General features: G+C 36.2%; 1 protein-coding gene across 1 annotated transcript; it reads left to right on the forward strand.

The window, feature by feature from the left end:
- The first annotated feature begins 6,720 nt into the window (after positions 1-6,720).
- On the forward strand, positions 6,721-8,622 carry LOC113329885 (cytochrome P450 71A1-like). The gene is made up of 2 exons (XM_026576710.1): positions 6,721-7,746; positions 7,905-8,622. Exons 1-2 carry the CDS (start codon positions 6,751-6,753, stop codon positions 8,520-8,522), a joined length of 1,614 nt encoding a protein of 537 aa, XP_026432495.1. The 5' UTR covers positions 6,721-6,750; the 3' UTR covers positions 8,523-8,622.
- Positions 8,623-17,152: the final 8,530 nt, after the last annotated feature.

The following is a 17,152-nucleotide window of genomic DNA, read 5'->3' on the forward strand; positions in this document are numbered from 1 at the left end:
TATATTCCCCTGAAGTAGCTGACCTGATGTTGATTGCGACTTATAATCTGTAATTCATCTGAGGTGAATTGACGAGATGACGATAATCTGAACAAGCTAATCAAAGTTTGGTTCAATTGTGGCAGTTTGTCTGTGACGATCTCCTTCGAAATTGAGTTGATGAGACCCGATTTAATTGGTGGTGATTTCACAAATTTCATCTTCCTGTAACTCCCGGTGATGAAGACTAGAGGTGGAATATAATCCACATCACGGCAAAGAAACTCAGCCGTAATTAAGATTCTCCGTCTACTGTCAACATCATACACCATTCCAATTATCACTGCAGCAGCAAATTGATTCAGTGAATAGTCAAGAATAGTAGGTATATCATTCAAGATATAAAAATCACATACATCACCAGCAAAAAAACTCCCCAAATCAAGTACAAATTTTGTTATGTGGGAATTATATAAAATCATAAGAAACATAAACTAGGTTTCTTATGATTTTCATATATTCACCCGTAATGGTTTCAGTTGGTTTTCTTTTAATTTTTTGTTTGATTTGATTTTGATTTTATTATATTCTGAAAATTCATTTTTGATCTGGTTTTGATAATGATTTTGCTCGCTACTGGAATTGATTATTAGGGTTATACTCAAATTTTCTGATTGCAGTTACAGAACAAAGAAATTGGTGCTAGAGGTGAGATGAATTTGAGCTTATGGTGTTAGAGGTTGAGCTATGAACCGATGGTGGGTGATGGATGTGACGTTACCATGGTTCTGAAGTTGTTCTGAGTTTGAATGAAGGAGTTGGTGGTTTTGGAAGAATGGGATATCATTGTTGATGTATGAAAGAGAATGAAATGGTGTTGGTGGTCTAGTATTGCAGGAAATGGAGTTGAAGTTGTAAACTGGTGGTGCTGAGATAATGAAATTGAGTTAGCAGCAGGATTTTTGATTAGAGATTGATGTTGTTGGTGGTTTTCAGTTGTGCAGGGAATGCATATATGGGTTGGAGGACAGATGTATAAGATATCCCAAAGGTGCGTGACTCCATATATTTATGATTTGTTAATTCTAAGTTTTAGTTTTTAAACCACAACTACATGTTTGATTTAACAATTTCGTTTGCTTGAATAGCGTGAGTTGAATTGCAAAGATATTGATGTAGTTATTTTTTGACGAACTTGTGGTGTAATGGTAACACACCTGACTCCACGTCAGAAGATGCGTATTCGATTCACGTCAGGTTCATAATTTTAGTACGTCAATTTTTGGGATCAACTATAGTTGTTGACACCATACTTTGGGATCAACTTTAGTTGTTGACCCCATTCATCGGGATCAATTTCCATTGTTGACACAAAAAAGTTGGAGTATTTTTTTCAGTTATTGTGTCAACAAAGAAAATTGATCAACTTTGGTTGTTGACACCAGATTTTGGGATCAACTTTGGTTGTTGACCTCATTCACTGGGATCAACTTCCATTGTTGACCCATAAAAGTTGGAGTATTTTTTTTCAATTATTGTGTCAACAAAGGAAATTGATCAACTTTGGTTGTTGACTCAATTCACTTGGATCAACTTCCATTGTTGACCCAAAAAAAGTGGGAGTATTTTTCAGTTATTTCTTAAACAAAGAAAGTTGATCAATTTTGGTTGTTGACACCAGTTTTTGGGATCAACTTTGGTTGTTGACTCCATTTATTGGGGTCAACTTTCTTTGTTGATACCCAAAAAACTTGAATATGTACTAATAAAGTTATTTTTTGAACTTTTAATTTTGGATCAACTTTAGTTGTTGACACCAAAGTTTGGCGGCGGTGGTGACGACGCTGGTGGATGGTGGTAGCGGCGGCAGGGTAGCGGAGTGGTGACGGTGGTGAAGTGGTGGTGGTGGCGGCTGTGGTTGTTGTGGCGGCGACGGAGGTGGTGGTAGTAATGGAATATTATTTGTTGTGGTGGTTAGTAGGTGGTGGTGGTGGTGGTGGTGGTGATGGCGGTGTTGTTGGTGGTAGTGGAATGCTGGTGTTGGAATGATGACGGTGAAGTTCATAGAAAAATAATTTTTTTGTATTTTGAAATAAAGAAAAATATTATATAAGTGAGAGTATTAAGGTAATCTATATTTTAATGAATATGATTTTTAAATGATAGGGCTATATTTATTGTTGTATAAGGGTATATATGTTGGGTGTCAAAACTAAGGGTGTTTAATAAATATACCCTTTCGTTATTCAACATTTTCAAAATCACCTAACTGGGTTTGTAAAACAAGATGTTGAAAGTTAAACCAAGATATGGATTTTGGTTCGTGGATCAACTTTTGATGTTGATCCAGTCCGAATGGATCAACTGCTGCAGTTGACGCAGTCAAGTTGGATCAACAGGAACTGTTGACACACTGTGCGATATTTGGAAGTTCGAGTTAACTAGAAGAGTAAGTTGTGTCAGTTGCTTGTTTTAGAGTTGTAATATATTTAGAGTTTCTTTGTGTTTCTATAAGTGTGCTTTAATTAGAGTTTGATTTTATTAGGAAAGTACTTTGAGTGATTATCAAGTTTGTGAGACTATAAGTAGGCTACTGAACCATGAAGAATTGTACACCAAACTAATTATCAATGTAGTCGTTTTATTACTTCCGCGTTGTGCTCTCCTCTCTCTTGCTCGATCTTACATTTGGTATCAGAGCAAGGTGAGAGGAAGAGAGAGGAGAGGGAGAAAACGTTGAAGAGATGCTTTTGCTATCGGTGACAAAGAATTTCGTTTGATTGAGTTTTTTTGCTGCGTTGGTTTTTTTAGGGTTTCTAGTTAAAAAACAAAGAGGATCGTTTTTAAAAAAAAAAAGTGAAGCCGTTGCTTAAAGTTCTGATGATAATTATGAGCTAATAAGAAGGTGTAGCCGGTAGATGCTGCTCCAAAACTTGTTTCCTGTCAAAGTCCGTTCGTGTGGATTTGATCGTGTGCTGTTAAGAAGGTTGTGATGCTGCATGCATTTGTTAGGAGATCGAGGCTGTGATAATCATGAAGCTTGAGGATTTGAAGATGACTCGATGTAGTGGTGAGTTCTTGGGTTGGTTATTCGACGAGAAATCGGAAAGTGGTATCTTCAATGGTTGATGGACGTACCATATTATTGCCCTAGACCCGCAGCCAAGATGGTCACAAGGTCCGTATATTAAAAAAAAATTGTATATTGGAAGATTGTAACAGTGTGAGACGTTACAAATGATAACAGTTGCAGGAGAATTGTTACAGATGAAGAGTAGTGTGGCTAAAAGATGTCACAGTTGAACAGAAGAAAGTGTCACAGTTAGTGACAGTAACAAAAGTGTTATAACAGTGGGGAAGTGTAACATTTTGCTGGCAGAGGCGTTGCAGAAAGCAAATTTGATGTTGGTTGAGGTAAGAAGCTTTGGGTGAGAGGTTGATTCGAAGGGTTAAGTCATGGATTCGGAATAGACGCAATATGATCAAAGTTGGATTGGAGTCAGAGGATTGGTATAGTTTGATAGAGGATCAAAGCTGGTATTGCAGTCAGGAGGACTGGTACAGTTTGATGGAGGTCAAAGCTGGTATTGCAGTCAGGATTGGTAAAATTTGATTAAGTTGATCAAATTCAGAGACTTAGAATGACAAGGAATGTTCGGTGGATACGTTTGAGATTAAGGGAGGATGTTGAATTTTAAGCTCAAACATGTTAATCTTAAGTGTGGTTGAAGAGTTTGTGGCAGAAACTTGGAAGACCTGCAAAGTGTGGCAGACTTTGTGATAGTTATTGCTTGTGGCAGAAGCGTTACAAGAGAAATATTGTGAGAGAATCTTGAAAAGAAGTGTAAAGGTTTCGCAACAATAGCGTGAATGGAACAAGAGAAGAATAAACAACATTAAGGTTGTGAAGAAAAGAGAAGTTAATCACCAGGTGGTGATGAAAGAATGATACGTCACAAGGTGTGATCGTGAGAAGTGAAGCAATCCCAGTGTGGAGATTTGGCTAGAGTTGTGTGAAGCAATCCCAGTGAAGATTTGGCTAGAGAAGTGAAGAAATTCCAGTATGGAATTTGAATAGTTGAGTGGAAATCCTGCGAGTAAAGTGGGTAAACAAGTGTTGAGTTTGCGCTACAATGCTCAGTGAAGAAAGATGAAGTTAATCGATAATGCTTGGTGAGTTGAGTTAAAGAATTTGGTTTTGTGTTTGGTTAGAAAGTTGTATAGTGCACAAGAAGGTGTTTCTAGCTTGTTAAGGTTTGTGTTCCGCTGCGATGAAGAAGAATGAAGTTATAGTTGTGATGATTGCTTTGAAGAAGATTAGTTTGTTAGCCGAGTTACAGTTTGAGATGCGGTTTGTGTATTGATTTTGTTAATGATAACGAAATTCTGGTTTGAGAAAAGACAAGAACGTGTAACGTTTATCAATGGAAGAAGAGGAATAAAAAATGATAAAAGACAAGAACGTGCAAACGTTTATCAATGGAAGAAGAGGGTTACGGAATTATCGTTGAATGATATCTTAGTTTAAGGGAGGATGTTGGAAGTTAAACCAAGATATGGACTTGGTTCGTGGATCAACATATGATGTTGATCCAGTCCGAATGGATCAACTGCTACAGTTGACGCAGTCAAGTTGGATCAACAAAAACTGTTGACACACTGTGCGATATTTGGAAGTTCGTGTTAACTAGAAGAGCAAGTTGTGTGGGTTGCTTGTTTTAGAGTTATACTATATTTAGAGTTTCTTTGTGTTTATAGAATTAGAGTTTGATTTTATTAGCAAAGTACTTTGAGTGATTGCCAAGTTTGTGAGACTATAAGTAGGCTATTGAGCCATGAAGAATTGTACACCAAACTGATTATCAATGTAGTCGTTTTCTTGCTTCCGCGTTGTGCTCTCCTCTTTCTTGCTCGATGTTACACAAGATCTGTTGATAGCAAATCTCCTATAAAAAACAGAAATCGAGTAAGGGTTTTGAAAGAAAATCCAATTTTTTCTCAAGAACAAACCCTAGTTTTTCATAAAACACCTTTTGAAAATTCATACTCAAAACTTTCAGATCGAAGTGTTAACAAACAAAAATAAGAGGTAAAGGAGAAGAGGATTCGTCCTGTTTCGGATTTTTTCTTCGTCAAAGTATCTTCGTTTCCAATTTTGTCGAGGTTCTTTTTGTATGTATCTCTAGTTCACCCACACAGAAATTCTGATGTTTTCCCCCTCAGTTTTGTCGCTTGTTTATTGTCTGAAGATAACTCTCTCTTGATGAAGTTCCATATTTACCCTTTACACTTCAGTCTCCGCAGTTGATAGATCAATACTCACTTCACTAGGACTACTTCAAAACCAAAAGCTACGGGAGACTCTCGGTCCCCTTAGACGGCACTAGAATATAGCTGCTAAAAATCTAACAACCACACCCAATGAGATCTAATACCTAAGATGGAGATATACTAACAAGTAGGAGAAGAAGTGCATCAAAGTAAACATGAACGCAATATTTTTTACGTGGTTCGGCGATTAATGAAGCCTACATCCACGGGGTTTCACTATGATTGGAAGTGTTACAAAATCGGAAGTATTACATACAACTCCATTAAAATGGATTGGAATTCTTCTTGTTGAGCTCTCCGTTTTCTCAGGAAGAAGAGGGATCTCTAAAAACATCTCTCTCTTTCCCTTATAAAGGATAGAAATATACATCAATTTACAATACTGCCTATAGGGCTGACTAGATAAGATAAGCATTGGTGATGTCTTATTTCCTAGAAAAGGTTGCACCTAACTATACTACTTCTGCCTTAATCTTTCGACACTTGTCCGTGACATATTTTAGCTCCTACAAGTAAGAAGGCAAGACTTGGAATGCTAATACATAAGAACTCCGTTCCAAAACGCTTGCACAGAAGAAGTATGTGAGAATAACTGAATACGTAAACATGAAAACATGGATAAATGCTCAGTCCCCAAATAGTTTGACAGTTGACTCCATTGGTTAGCCGTTGTTATAGACCTGTTTTAGCGCAAATAGTTGCGCGCTTTTGTTTTGCGTGAACCTAATCATGCATGCCTTATCGACATGGTTTTACCAACCAAACAACAAATCATAACAATATATCCTCCTCACTTTCACCACAACAAACAAATGTTTTAGAAACGTAATTCTACACGAAAGCTCCTCCTCAGCTTGAAAAACCAATAATACCAAAACACTGTGGCACTAAAGTTAAAAGAGATAATTCATATTTACTCACTAAATTTTAATTTTTTTTCTTCATATATTGGATGAATAAGATGCTCTGGCTATTGGAATTTATATTCATTTTTGTAGCGTTGGGTACTGGATTTTTCTTAAATTGCTGAAAATTTTAGAAGGAATATATACACAATCAAATGACCGGACAATGCCTGATGCATGCACTTGCATGTGCTTCCATATGCCAATTTTTTGTTTTTAATAAAACAAAAACAAGTTGATCTTGATTACTGTCATCATTATACTGCTTCCATGCAAAAATAAAAGCTTCTTAAAACAGAAATAAAAAACTGATCTATTTTTCGACAAAATTCGAACCTTAATTTTGTTGTACATGAAAGGTCGATCGCGTGTCACTTCAGTTTGGTTGCCACACATACGAAAGACTAGTAACGTAGAGGCAAACGCAAAATTTCTGCCTGTTGGCATAAAGCCTATGCATGTCTTTAAAACCCTATATAAACACATCATTTGTGAGGAACTTAGTATGAGCACAAACCACTATTAAGCCAAGAGGATGGATGTATTTTCATTTGGTGTAGTGGTGCGGAAATGGTTGGAACACCAACCAAATAAAGGTTATTCTACTTCACACTTGTTTACAATCTCTATTCCAACACTTCTTTTCTCTCTTTTTTTCCTGTTTAAGATCCATGGAGTTTGGTCCTCATCAAAAAAATCCAACATTCATAATCTGCCACCTTCTCCTCCTAGGATTCCTATTGTAGGAAATCTTCACCAAGTCGGAACATTAGCTCATCGATCCTTCCGAGATCTTTCTCAAAAGTATGGCCCATTGATGTTACTACACTTGGGTCGGTCTCCGACTCTTGTTGTTTCATCGGCTGAAATGGCTACAGAGATAATGAAAAACCAAGATGTTTCCTTTGCAAATAGACCTTTCACTAATGCTGCTAACGCTTTACTTTATGGATGTACTGATATTGCTTTTGCGCCTTACGGTGAATATTGGAGGCAAGTGAAGAAGATTAGTGTTCTTCAGCTATTGAGTGTAAAGAGGGTTCAATCATTTAAGTACGTCAGAGAAGAAGAAGTTGACATTATGATCGAGAAAATATCTAGTTCATGCTCATTAAAGAAAGACGGTGAACAAGTAATAAATCTTAGTGAAGCACTGCAAACACTCACAAACAACATAGTTTCTAGGTGTGTGCTTGGTGCTAAGTATGAAAGTGCTCATGGGAACAGATTTGGCCAACTGTCTAAAGAGATCATGGAGTTGCTTGGAGCTTTTAGCGTTGGCGATTACTTTCCCTCTCTTGGTTGGATAGATGTTGTTTCTGGATTATCTAGTAAGTTTAACAACGCATTCCAGGAACTCGATATCTTCTTAGATCGAGTCATCACTGAGCATCTCCTTCGGCATTCCAAATCACAAAATGATGATGGCCAAGCCGACGACAGTAATAAACTAGACTTGACAGATGTTCTTCTCCTTTCTCAGAAGGATCACTCAAAGGTCTCTCGCAATAATATCAAAGCCATAATCATGGTAATCAAGACCTCTCTCTCTCTATTTTTATGTGTGTCTGTTCCTTTTTTTAATTGGATAGGTATGTGTCCGCCCCTAGAGCAGCTGTATCCAAAATGAGTGCTTACATAGCAATCTAATAAACTAAGTCAAATTCATTTGCTACCATGCATTAACAGGATATGTTTGTCAGTGGAAGTCATACATCTGCAACAGCAATGGAGTGGACAATGTCAGAGCTCATAAAGAATCCAAAAATGATGGACAAAGCTCAAGATGAGGTAAGAAGAGTTTTGGGAAACAAGTTTAAGATAGAAGAAGCGGACATTAATCAAATGGACTATTTGAAATGCATCGTGAAAGAGATTCTACGATTACATCCTCCTATACCTACTTTGGTTCCAAGAGAATCTCCTAATAGTACTACCAAGTTAGCAGGTTACGATATTCCCCCGAATACAACAGTTTACATTAATGCTTGGGCAATCCACAGAGATTCAAAAGTTTGGGAGAACCCCGAAGAGTTTCGTCCCGAGAGATTTATTGACAACCCGGTTAGTTTCAAGGGACAAGATTTTCAGTTCATTCCATTTGGATCAGGAAGAAGAGGGTGTCCCGGACTATCATTTGGTATCGCAATCATCGAGTTCGCTCTTGCAAATCTATTGTACCGCTTCAATTGGGAAGTTCCAGCTGGTGAGAAAAGAGAGGAACTTGACATGACTGAAGCTTCTGGTTTTACTGTGAATAGGAAATTCCCTCTTCGTGTTGTTCCTAGTACAATAAAAATGCCATAGGCCACTGTTAGTAACTGTGGAATGTGGTCTCAGAGGGCTTGACCCTCTATTCTCCTGTCATCATAGGGGTACTCGTTGAATAAATTCGAGTTTACGAAAATATCTATTACAATTTCGGGATTTTTTGTGTTAATAAGTTAGGACTCTGACCCTTTCTGTGGTTATGAGTCTAGTAGATCGCATTTGCAGGTCTCTGTTCTAAGAGCATCTCCAATGGGAATGTGGTGTGGTTCTCACATGGAAGGTGTTTAAAGACATCCTAAGAGCTTCTACAATGGTGAATGTGAATATTTCATATGTGGCATCACTTCTAAGACATCCTTTAAATATAAAATCCTAAATATTAGGAAAAATAAATTTTTATCTCCAATCCATAAAGTACTCAATTATTTGTATCTCCTTTTAAACCTCCCTTTTTTGGAAGTCCTAAACTAGTGTGCTGGAATCTCTCTGTTTTTGTTGATAGGTTTAATCAACTGAGCTGTGTTTTCTTGTTTCTTCTCTAGCTTTTTTCTTCTAGTCTTCTAAACAAGTGTTCTTCTAATCTCTTTATGTTTGTTTTTTCTATCATGGAAGTCGATTTGTTATGTTGTCTATTTGATAATCTCGATTTTGCTACTATTTCCCAAGGACAGTCTCCAATCTCCTTGATTGAGGTTGATTTTCTTTGTAATACCTTCAAGGGTCTCAACTTGGATGATGGTGTTCATAACAGTGTTCAAACTAGTGAATCGATAGCTTTAGATGGCTTTACTCACTGTCAAGCTTCCATTATCTGCAAAGTTCCCTCTTTTATGAGTAGGGTTTTCAACAGTTCTCTGGAGATTGAGAGTCAAACAAGGTTAGAATCCTTTCCATTTTTATTTTTCATTGACTTTTATTAATAAAAGTGTGACTAGGATGAGAAGACATCCTTTAAGTGAATGTCTAAAACTAGAGGTTCACCTAGAGGATGTTTAACTTTTTTTTTGCCACATCATTTTCATATCAATGGGTTGGAGATGATTTTTTATAAATATTGTTGTGAATCCTACGTGCATTAGGACTTTTTCCTTAACACACGTTCCATTGGAGAGGCTCTAATGCAATGTGAAAGAAAAAATCCCCTAAAAGGAAGATAACAAGTATCATGACCTCCGGCTGTAAGAATTTAAAGTGGGATTTATATATACGTGTATCAATTTAATTGGTTTACACTTTTACATTATAACCAATTTAGAAAAAACTGTTGACATGGCACTCCTCACATCCTCTAAGCAAACCTCTGAAACAAAAGGACGAAATAGAGGATGTAATGAAAAAGGTCAACCACGTCACCCACACATTCTCTCATCACGGTGTCGTTGGAGATGATTTTTTTGCTAAAATGAAGAAAAATCTGATGTGGCTTAAAAAAGAGGAAGACAACTCCATCCCCTTGGAGATGCTCTAAGACCATGATGCCCAATTTCCCATTAACAGAAAAAAAGAGAAAAAAAAAAGCTGACCGTGGTGAATTGGCCTTGATTTAAACTGAAACTGCCAAACGTGGCCCTGACTGAGTACAGGATATTTTGGGTACCACAGTTGGATTACCGTTTGGAGTAGCGTCTATACACCACCAGCCACGGTAGTACCACACCACATTTGATGTCACTTTATTTACATTTGGATATAACTTGACATGGTGAAAAGCCAAAAAGTTTAACATTTACAGTCAGAGAGTGACTTTCTCCCAGAAGCCTTGGAATAATTCTCGGATTCCATGGATATCCTATAATAATTATTATAAGTTGGTTGTATCATCTGTTGATTCTGTTCACATGGAGAGCAGAATCCTCCATTCCTCCTGCGATTACATTGTGCAATATAAAAATAAAAAAGATCAACGAAATCAGATCCCACGATTCCCACCTACAACTGAATTTATTTATTAATTTTTCTTTTTGACGCATTCTACATCTTAAAACGTTTTTGCCAGCAAATGAGGCATGGGTTCTATGCCGCTCATACATACTAAGGTTATCCTGAATAGGGCTGAACAGAAACCGAACCGATAACCGTAACCGCACCGATAACCGCATAACCGAACCGTAACCGCACCGAACCGATAATCCAACGGTCGGTGACGGTTTTCATTTTAATAACCGTTAGATCTACGGTTCGGTGTACGGTTTTACCCATAACCGCATGATAACCGCACCGAAAAACCGATTAATAGGGACCGTCGATTAGTTTTTATCTTGATTAATCCTAGCCGTCTAGATTAAAGCCTACACTATATATATTTCGGAACCCTAATTTTTTCAGAAGTTTTCATCTCGTTCTCTTCTTCAGTTCTTCTCGGCTCTCGCCTCTCGCTGGTCTGAAACCCCAGTCGCCTCCATCAAGAGCACCACCACCTCCTTGGCTCTATCTAGTAAGTAAATAGATCCCCTGTTCTATTTCTCATTCTCGTTTCGATTGATTGTTTGTTTTTCAATTTCTAGGGTTTTTTTTTTAATTATTCTTCTGTTAGGACTTAGAGTTTCTTTCTTCGAAATGGTTTGCTGTGCTGTTTTGTGTTTATCATCTTTTGTCAATTCTTATTTTTCTGATTACAGTCATGGGTTTTTTATTTTAGGTTTTGGTTGAGTTGAGGGGAGGAACTCAAGAAGGAGTCTGAAAGCTATTATCATTCAGTTTGAGTTAAGGGAAGGAAGGAGTCTGAATCTCTGATTACAGGTAACTACTAACTAGTTATCTACTCATGATGAAGGAGCTGTTGGTTAGGTTTTATTTATAGTTTTTGTTAGTAGTCTTGTCCAGTAGGAGAAGAAGTTGAATCTAGCTAGGGTTATATTTAAGATTTTGCATTGGAGTCCAAGAGGAGAGATCAAAGTTGGGTTCATGATTACTGGTTTGATTTTTGTCTCTGTATTCATTTAGTTGCAGAGGGTCGCTTTTGTTTTGTTGATCTTTCTTTTACTAGCTCCATTGTTATTAGTACTAGTAGTTCTGTCTTTGATTGAAACTATCTTGCATTTTCAGTATCTTTTAATTTTATTTCTTATATCTGTTGTGATTGAATGCAAGTAAAAGACTAAAGCAACAGCTGTGCAGTTGGAATTTGATAAAGACCATGGATCTGTAATTTCATTGGATTTAGGAATATGTTTTTAGGATGAACCCAACCTTGATACCAATGGGTGCAGCTTCAATTAGAAATTGATTCAAATTATGATAATCAAGTTAGTTTCATTATTAAGTTCAGAACTAACTTGATTGTTTTAAGAAATATGAATGCTTGTATTAAGAAGTAAGAACTAACTTGTTTACCTTTGGTTGTTTGGCAGGGTAATGATTGGATCAAGTTCAGTTTCATTATCAAGCTGCAAGATGGCAAGTGCATCTCCCTCTCCATCCCCTGCAGCTGGGTCTACTGATGTGACACTGTCAATAACACCTCAAGTTGATGCTACAAATCAAGAAACACAAGCTATAGAGCAGGCTACACAGGACCCTGCACCTGAGGTTGTACCGAAGAAGAAGGGGAAAACTAGATCAAAAGTTTGGAATGACTTTGTAAGGCTCAGTGAAGAACAAGCTCAGTGTAAGCATTGTAAGAAGAAATTGCAAGCACATAGCAGAGGAAATGGCACTTCCAGCATGAAGACACATTTAGGCACATGCCCTCAGAATCCCAACAAGAAGCAGAAGGGTCAGAAGAATTTGATGTTTCCACCTCCAAGACCAGGACAATCATCACAACTGGTTGCTGTAAGTTATGACAAGGATATGTGTAGAAGAAGATTGGCTGAGTTTGTCATCATAGATGAACTTCCATTTAGAATTGTAGAAGGAGAAGGGTTTAGAAGATACAGTGAACAGTTGGAGCCTAGATTCAAGGTGCCAAGCAGGATGACAATTTACAGAGATCTTTTAATCATCTACAAAGATGAGAAAGAGAAGTTGAAGAAATACTTCAAGGAAAGTAAACAAAGAGTCTCTCTCACAACTTTCGTTTCATCAGACTTTGGTTATCTTTTAGAATTAAGACTTTGGCTAACTTGTTTGTGAACTTCAACTTTGGTTATCTGTAGACTAAACTTGTTTGTGAACTTCAACTTTGGTTATCTGTAGACTAAAGAGTAAACCTATACAGGTGCAGGGTATAGGTGAAAACCGAACCGAACCGAACCGTAACCGAAATGTATCGGTGCGGTTAAAAACCGAACCGAATACTGAACAATTCGGCTACGGTTTCAATTGTGATAACCGCACCGAACACGGTTAGTTGAACGGTTTTACCTAAAACCGCACCGAACCGAACCGTGTGCAGCACTAATCCTGAAAGGTTCTATTTGTGTCGATATCGTCCTTGAAAATGCATGGGACAAGTAACAAGTGACAGCTTGGGGCACATTTATTGTACATGCTACAGAATATGGTTGGCGGGTTGGTCCAGAGTCTTCAGAGTTCAGACCATCTTTGGCTATGTGAAAGCCAAAAAGTGAAGAAGAAGAAGAAAATGAAATCCTACCAACAGATTTTCCGCGGGAGTTATGGCACTAAGTAGTAGACACGTTAGCGATATTCAGTCCCACCACCATTCCACTGTAGATCCATCTTCTCTCCATTATTATAAATTACTCTACTAGGAAGGTCCAATGATATTTCTTTATCAGCATTTGGTAGATGGTTCCTCTTCCTCATTCCAAATTCAACTTTAAAGTTCCTACATATGTTTTGGCACCACTATCCTTTGACCCTATCTGTAATACTGTATTACAGTGATTCATACATTTATTACATTTATCCACTTGAATTGGTTAACGAGAATGATGCTTCATCACCCATTACCATGAGAATACTGCGTTACATTTTTTTTTCAAAGTAAAATTATGTCATCCTCGGGTTTGATCTAGATCTTCAATGATATGTATTATTTGGTTATGTAGACTTTAGATCAGTAAGTGAGATCAAATTGGTTTGATCTCGATATTGAATACTATGAATCACTTAGTTCCATAGACTTTATTAGGTTGGTGATTGAGATCCTTGAGGTAATTAATTCCCTAGAAGTTTCAATACCCTAAAAAGTAAAAACAGAAAAAATCACTTCTCGTGTAAATCGTGCAAATGAAATTATTATCCGGCGCAATAACATGTCAACAACTCCAAAACAAAACAACTCATCATATTCCAAAATCTGGTTTGATTCCGATCGTGAATGATATGAATTATCTGGTTATATAGACTTTAGATCAGTTGTGGAGATCAACTCTGGTTTGATCTAGACAATGCTATGAAATATTTAGTTACATGGACTTTAGATTGGTGATTGAGATCCTTCACGAAATCCCCTAGAAGTTTCGCTATTCTAAAAGCATATCTATATTATACGGGATAATGGTGTTTGACTACATCGAGGGTTCTCTACAATTTGGACACATAAAGAACGGTTCAGATTGAGACACCTATTTAACTTATTCAGGTACATTTCTGGCATATAAAGAATGGTCCAGATTAATTCACATAATATTAATTACCTTAAATAATAAATTTATTTAAGATTTATTTAAATAAAGAAGGGTCCATATTTATTATATAGATTTATTTAAGATTTATTATAAATCTTAGGTAATTAATAAATTTATTATAAATCTATACAATAAATTTATATAGATTTGTTTAAGATTTTCATTATATATTTTAGGCATATAAAGAAAGGTCCAGATTAATACACATAATATTAATTACCTTAGATAATGAATTTAAATTGATTATTCATTAATTTAATATCATTTATTTGGGAGTTATTCCTCCAATTTAGGCATATAAAGAAGGGAATTGTCCATTTATTTGGGAGTTACTTTTATTCCTCCCATTAACTTAAGGGATATTTTGACTTTGGTTCACATAAAAGTGACCAGAGTTGCGTTTGGGTCACCATGAAATTTTAATTAGAGTTTGGGTCACGAGACCATTGTTGACCATCTTGACTGTTAGGAAAGTTTGTTAAATTCTGAAATGACCAAATATCTATTAAACTTCGAAATATTTACTAACCCTGCCATAGTACTTTCCGTTAACTTGGTGTATGGTTGGGATTTCTTAAAGATTTGGTATTATGTGTCTAAGGAAGTAAAAAGATCTAGTTTTTCCACCACCATTCAATTAAAGTCGTCGTCTTACCCCAATTGAAACAGCGAAGTTGCAGACGCGAGAAAGAAATGGTGAGAGAGATGATCCACAATTGAATCGCCCTTAGTTTTATTTGGATTTATGGTTGTTTTGGTCAGCCATAGTGAAAGAAGAAGAAGGGAAATTGAAGAAACTACACGATGGTTTTATTTTCCATCACAGCTGAAGTTGAAGGTTAAATCGAGAAACTATGGTTCGTCAAAAACGGTTAGTGCATGAAACCCACTACAAATTATCTTCGTTTTGCAACATGAATATTAGGATTTATAGAAATTAGAGTTTATCAGTATAATTTGGACTTTTGGGTTCATAAATTTTCGGGTTTTCACTGTAGAAACTTATAATTTGTGTTTTGGATGGTTTGTGGTCGATGTATTAGCATGAAATTGAGACTTAAAAGGTTTAGCAGTCTAAATTTTGCTTTGTTCATGTAATTTTAATGTTTGTTCTAGGGTTGATCAAAATTTGGGGTTGTTTTTATTGTTGAGGTCCTCTTTCCTTTTATAATTAAATTAGCTGAACTTGATTCCAATTTATGCTTTTGTCATGCAAATATTTGATTAAAGGTGGACAAATCATCTGAGGAGGTGGATGTTGAGATTGCCACACAAGGAGTTATCCGTGAGAGAGTTATTGGCATATTTTCAATTTGTTCACTTGCTGTTAATTGAAAGATGCGGGAGAGTGTAGTAAGTCGGCATAATTGGCCGTAGTGAACATAATTTGCTGGTTGCTAACTTGCATCATCTTCACACTATCATTGCATATATGATACACCCTTGCAATAAAAATAGAGAAATTCACTTGTATGTTTGTATGAATGTAAGTTGCAGATGTGCATAAATTGGTTTATAAATGTAAGTTATGTCGGTTTCTAGCATGCCTTTGTTCTTCATTTTATCCATATGGAGATCTGTTGATTTTGTCCAAATTGTGAGCTTTGAAACCGTCTGCAGGTGTGAAGTTATTGCCTGAAAAATGGCTTAATTTGGTGTTTACGGGGTTTCGAGGTTGGGTCCAAAGGTCTGGTAACTGACAAATAATCCAGACTGTTAGATTCTATCTATTCTTGACCGCTGGATTGTGTTAGTTTCACGTGCGACTCATGTGCTCAATATTAACTAACAACGTTTCATAAATGAAAATTAATTAAAGTAGAAGTTATTTCATTAACGGTCAACAACGGTCTCGTGACCCAAACTCTAATTAAAATTTCATGGTGACCCAAACGCAACTCTGGTCACTTTTATGTGACCTAAAGTCAAAATATCCCTTAACTTAACTATTAATTTAATCCTTTTTATAATCAAATTCCTATCCCAAAGGTTCATCATTTGCACAACTTTATTTCCAAGGTATGATTCACTATTGTTTTGGTTGATTAAGATAATTGTTGTTAGCTTTTCTCTTTAATATCAATGAATTCATGGTGCCTCACGCCTAAGTTTTATGTCATTTATGCAGTCAAAAAATACTGATCAAATATTGTATTCGATCAGTTTAGTTTATCTTTGATTCTTTTCATCAATATTTTTTTTTGTCCCAATTTTGTTTTTTTATTTGCAGTCAAAGATGCTGATCAAATCTGATTGCTATCTATTCGTTTTCATTCTAATGTTAGGTTTTTTTTTGATACCCTACCATTTGATTTCTATTTTTTTCACACAATTTTTTTTCCTCTGGGAAGGGAATTGTCCAATTATACTATCACTTCTTCATGCCAAAATCATAGGATTTACATGGAGTGAAAATAAATGATGAAGAAAACGAATGTTTCATTATTATGTCCTTAACTTGGGACGGTAAGTAGCATTTCTCAACTGTTCATACTCTTAGTTGGATCATTGTTGTTAGCTTTTCTCTTGAATTTTTTGTTTAACATCAATGGATTCATGGTGCCTCGCAATTTTTATGTCATTCATGCAGTGAAAATGTATTGATCAAATATGTTATATTATAAAGGACAATGGTTTTTTTTATTTGGAAGGAGATGTAAAGTTTGGACACATAAAGGACGGTCCAGATCGAAGCACGTATCTAAGTTATTCAGTTACATTTCTGGCATATAAAGAATGGTCCAGATTGAGCTACAAATTAATTCACATATTGCTTTTACTTAAGACAATGAATTAGATTTTTAATGTGCATTTATTTGGGAGTTATTCCTCTCATTTAATGTCAAACTGTTATTTTTATTCCTCCCATTAAAAATCTACATGTCAATTTTTTTGTGATTCATGCAGTCAAAATGTATTGATCAAATATCTATATTATAAGGGACAATTGTGTTTTTCTATTTCGACGGAGATCTACAGTTTGGACACATAAAGAACGGCCTAGATTGAGGCACATATTGAAGTTATTTAGTTACATTTCTGGCATATAAAGAATGGTCCAGATTGAGTAACATATTTAAGATTTTCAATCTATATTTTAGGCATATATAAAAGGGTCCAGATTAATTC

The sequence above is a fragment of the Papaver somniferum genome, unplaced genomic scaffold (genome assembly GCF_003573695.1).
Source record: "Papaver somniferum cultivar HN1 unplaced genomic scaffold, ASM357369v1 unplaced-scaffold_117, whole genome shotgun sequence".
NCBI classification, from domain to species: Eukaryota; Viridiplantae; Streptophyta; class Magnoliopsida; order Ranunculales; family Papaveraceae; genus Papaver; species Papaver somniferum.